The sequence below is a fragment of the Rattus norvegicus genome, chromosome 7, assembly GCF_036323735.1.
Source record: "Rattus norvegicus strain BN/NHsdMcwi chromosome 7, GRCr8, whole genome shotgun sequence".
NCBI classification, from domain to species: Eukaryota; Metazoa; Chordata; class Mammalia; order Rodentia; family Muridae; genus Rattus; species Rattus norvegicus.
Genome location: NC_086025.1, coordinates 121,428,188 through 121,432,730, shown reverse-complemented (window position 1 = coordinate 121,432,730; position 4,543 = coordinate 121,428,188). Strand labels below are relative to the sequence as shown.

Genomic DNA, 4,543 nt, shown 5'->3' with positions numbered 1-4,543 from the left:
GAGTCATCTCTACAGCCCTGCATCCAGGATCTCTAGATCTTGAGGAAGTCAGCAAAGCCATAGGTCACCCGACAAAGTCACTCATCAGACTAGCTAAGGATGTGCATGTGTACCCCCTCACTCAGCAGCTCCCCTAGGGCGAGTGTGCAAGAGTTTGTCTGTGTGCGCATATGTGATTTGCTGAGACTGTGCTCTCCGTGCTCAGGAGGTGGATGATGCTTGCTGTCCTGTACTCTGGGGTAGCACGCCTTCTGAAAACATCAGCACCGCTTTCTTCACCTGCCAGGTCCCTGCTTCCTGGCTGGCCCGGGATGGAAGGTGAAGAATACAGGTTGTCTTTTGCAGAGTCTCGTGAAGCTCAGCTCAGAGGACTCCCACCCTTCGAGTCAACTGCTCCATGCATATTAGAGACACACTGTAGATTTCATCACAGCACAAGCTTGTGCCCCTGAGTTGCCCACTCTGCTGTGCCCGACAGGTCTAATGACATGCATACTTGTGCATGTTCTTGTTGCTCAAGTTTTTTCTTTGTAAGTCGCACATAGTGAGGTTTAGAACTCAGCCACAGAAGGTAAATAAAAATGCCCAATAAATCTGGAACATACCTTCAACCAGAACACCATATGCAAATGACAGCACAATTGCATTGTCACCCTGGAACACTGGCGGCTCGGAGGAGCTATTTAAACTGAGGTCTGTGTAACTGCTGTGGTGTTTTCTGGAGGCACAAAGGCAGTAAGCTGGGATGTGTGTGTCAGGCTGTGTTATCCAAAGCAAACCCCTAGCATTACGATGTGCACTTCAGTTCAAGTTTCCTTCTGCTAAATCATGCAAATGAAACCCAGGGACCCGTCCAGTCCAGGGATGGACTCTAAAGAACCATTTTCCAACTCATTTGTTTTATCCTATAGAGCCCAGCATTTGGACTGGTCCAGCCAGAGTCAGTTGCTCAGCCTGGTTCGGGAACACTGGTGCCTACTGTCTAGCCTGAATTTGCTAGATAAGAAGGTGGAAGCTTCCAGAACTGCTGTCATCTAGGCCTTGAAAGAAAGACAGGAGTGATTGTGTGGGCCACTAGGGGATGCTAAAGTGGCTCTTAAAACGGGCTCTTAAAAAAGATGGTTTTTAGAAACGGCACACAGCATCCTCTTACAGTCGAAGGAAACTGAGTTTCTGCACAATGCCCACAGCTGCAGAGATGTCTTGGTCTCCTCAGTTGACACTGAAACAAAATACTATAGACCAGCAGTATGTTAATACCAAGTTTGTTTCCCCCAGTTCTGGAGACTGAAAGCTCTGGTAGACTTGGTGTAACAGCACGATTCAGCTCTTGGTTGACCAACAGCATCTTTCCTTGGTGGAAGGGGTAGGCAGCTCTGGGAACGTTGGACCCATCACTGTCCACCTCAGAGCTGAAGAATCAGGCCTGGAAGGAGAGGCAACGAGACCAACACAAAAGATGCCAGCATTCAGGATGACAGGAAATATCTCTCCACCAGAACTATCTGTGAGGGGCAGAGCATCTGTGGAGAAGCCATGAGCTGTACACACAGGAGGAGTGTACCATGTACACAACCCTCAAAGGTTCACCACTCAGGCCACGAGAGCTTACAGTCTTTCTAGCTCTCTAGCCCACTTTTTCAGGATCACCTTTCTCTTTCTTGGTAAACCTGCTCAATCATCACCAGGCCTCCCAGCATTATTCCTGGCCCAGTTCTTTGGATCAGGACACAAGTACCTGGAAATCTCAGTGGTTGCCTTCTGGATTCTGACCCACACCTCGAACAACCAGGATCCAGCTTCCAGACCCCACCACCTCCCGTTCTTCAACCTCCGAAGACCACTTCCACAGGTCTTAGGTTTCAATATAAATTTAGCTGGGGTGGGACATGAACGTTCATCCCAGGGCAGATCACATGTTCAGGGAGGAGGGAGGGTGAGTGTAGGAAGTGCAGAGTCACTTACCACTTGTCTGTTGACAAAGACATCTCTCCTATAAGAGAGTCATCGTCCGTCCGTTCCCTAAACGGCTCTAAAATGAAGTTAGAAGTAATTGTGGAGGCAAATGGTGTGTGAAATGTCAGAATGGCTAAATAATAATAAAACGCTTGCAATTAAACCCTCTGCTGCCCTCTGTTCCCACCTGGCGCGGTCGCACCAACGCTTTGCCCCAATCCCCGTTGACGTCTTGTGATCCGAGGATCTCATCTGTGAAGGTCCCTCAGAAAAACATCACTCTGTCTGGCAGCCAAGTGAAGTGTTTCTTTGTTAGTGTGTTCGGAATCACTTCATGATTGAATGTCCTAGCCAGGGGACCCAGAACCATCTTGGGGCTGTGTGTGGCAGTTTTCAGTAACAGAAGCCCGTGGCCAAATAGTTGGCCGTAGGCTGTGATGTCATAGAATGGTGGTGGCACTCCTCACATTCCTTTGCGGCAGGCAGGTCTCTCCCATTCTACATCAAGAGCATGTTTTTTGTCTTCCATTTCAAGTAATTTGCCATTTGCCATGGGATATGGAACTAATCAACTGTGGCTGCCTTAGCAAAGGGCTCTGTGCTTCTTAACTGTTGGGTTCTACAAATCAAGGGGATGGGAGAGGCAGCTATGGTCCATCCCAGGAACCAGACACAGCTTGACCTACTATGGTGGCATAGTAGTTCCAACTGAGGTCTTCCAAGGATGTCTGGGTGGGGCAGGATGGCTCTATGGTCCTGCAGTTCCTCAAGATCAATGACCCTTCTCAGGAATGTTGGCCCATTTCATGACTTGCTAACTCTGGAGGCTGAGTGATCAGTAAGACACATCTAACCTGGCTTTCATGGAGAGGCATTCACGCTGCCAAATCTCTGGGGGAGAAAACCACATCTTAAACTTTTCCCACTCTTATTACATTATGAAAAGCTTCTGGGTTGCGTTGTTATCTGGTGGTGCAGAGGGCATCAACATCTATGCAAGTATCCAAGAAATGTGTGGCAAGGTGACACCCTGGTGGCTTTTGGTGAGAGATAATTTTGGTGCCTTTATAATCCTTTTGGGTCACAGTGGTACAGGTGATCTGATTTTGACTGGCATATCATTATGGGATGTCTCAGGGTTTCCATTGCTGTGAAGAGATACCATGACAAAGACAACTCTTATAAAGGACATTTATTTGGTGCTGGCTTACAGGTTCTGAGGTTCAGTCTATTATTATCATGGTGAGAAGCATGGCAGTATCCAGGCAGGTATTGCACTGGAGGAACTGAGAGTTCTACATCTTGTTCTGAAGGCAAACAGGAGAAGACTGTCATCCTCAGGTAGCTAGGAGGAAGCTCTCAAAGTCTATGACCACAGTGACACACTTCCTCCAACAAGGCCACACCTACTCCAACAAGGCCATACCTCCAAATAGTGCCACACCCTGTGCCAAGCATATTCAAATCACCAAATGGGTTGTTGATGAAAAATTGGGTGAAAATCAAATTGAACTCCATGTGCACACAGTCCACTCTAAGTGCCAGATCTGGAAAACTTCAAGCTATCTATTGACTCTTGCTTCCATTTTCTTAGATGACTTTGAAGAAAATTGGAGACATCAGGTCATTGGATGTCCCTATAAGTAGAGTGTGCCACCCCAATCTCTTTTATCATGTGGTCAAAAGTTGTTCTCTACCATATGTTCCCAACAAGATGTATTGAGATCCCTCAAGGTCAAAACAAGGGAATCAATATGTTATAGATGGAACCTTAGAAATCACTAGCCAAAGTAAACCTATCTTCTTTTTAAGACGGTTATCTTAGATATGTGTCACAGTCATGAGAATCAAATTAACACACCCTTTTACAGAAGAGGAAACGAGTTCATGATCATAATGATAAAGAGGAGATCTGAGATTAGAACTTGGATTTCAGCCTTGGGTAGATCAAGGCTATGTGGTCAATGGTAGTAAACTGATATTCTCTAAGCCTTTGACATGTTTGCTTTACCTAGTATCCAGGCTTGCTAAGGGAGATGTTGAGCATCAGAGCCTCTGGTTGCAGTGGAGACACTGGCTTGGACCTTCCAAGACCCCAAAGCCTAGTGGAAAGAATAGCTTAAGGAGCCATTCTCGGCACTGCAACCTTGAGGCACCAAGAAACAATGGGTAAGCCCTCACTGTAGAGAAATTGGGGTGGGAGGTATACTTAGGGAGTGAAAGGGATCTCTTTGCTGAAAACAAAACAAAACAAAACAAAACAAGAAGCCTTAGAGTGTTTCACTCATTTCTCATGGATGCTCTGAGTTTGGATAGGCTAGCATATAACTTGGGGCATCCTTGTCTGAGCTGCCTCACAAAGGGGCGAGGGTATTCTTGGGTCAGTCAATAGAAATTTATGGTATCAGTCTTAGTTAGGATTTCTATATTGTTGTGATGAAACACCGTGATCAAAAGGCAAGCTGGGAAGGAAAGGGCTTATTCAGCTTACACTTCCTCATTGCTCTTCATCACCAAAGGAAGTCAGAACAGGAACTCAAACAGGGCGTTAGAGACTACATCTTTGGTAATTCAGAGTATACCGAAG

General features: G+C 46.4%; 1 protein-coding gene and 1 long non-coding RNA gene across 2 annotated transcripts in view; one reads left to right on the top strand and one right to left on the bottom strand.

Annotated features, from left to right (window-relative positions):
* Positions 1–1,251: 1,251 nt before the first annotated feature.
* Positions 1,252–2,365, bottom strand: LOC102546882 (uncharacterized). Its single transcript, XR_355896.5, has 3 exons — positions 2,144–2,365; positions 1,966–2,032; positions 1,252–1,426 (listed from the first exon to the last, which is right to left on the bottom strand). It is a non-coding gene; the product is annotated as an uncharacterized LOC102546882 (long non-coding RNA).
* Positions 2,366–4,121: 1,756 nt separating this feature from the next.
* LOC120093885 (basic proline-rich protein-like) overlaps positions 4,122–4,543 on the top strand; it is a 49,484-nt gene continuing 49,062 nt past the window's right edge. The window contains exon 1 of the mRNA XM_039080614.2: positions 4,122–4,125. Within this exon, the coding sequence (XP_038936542.2) occupies positions 4,122–4,125 (4 nt within the window). The remainder of the gene's footprint in view (positions 4,126–4,543) is intronic.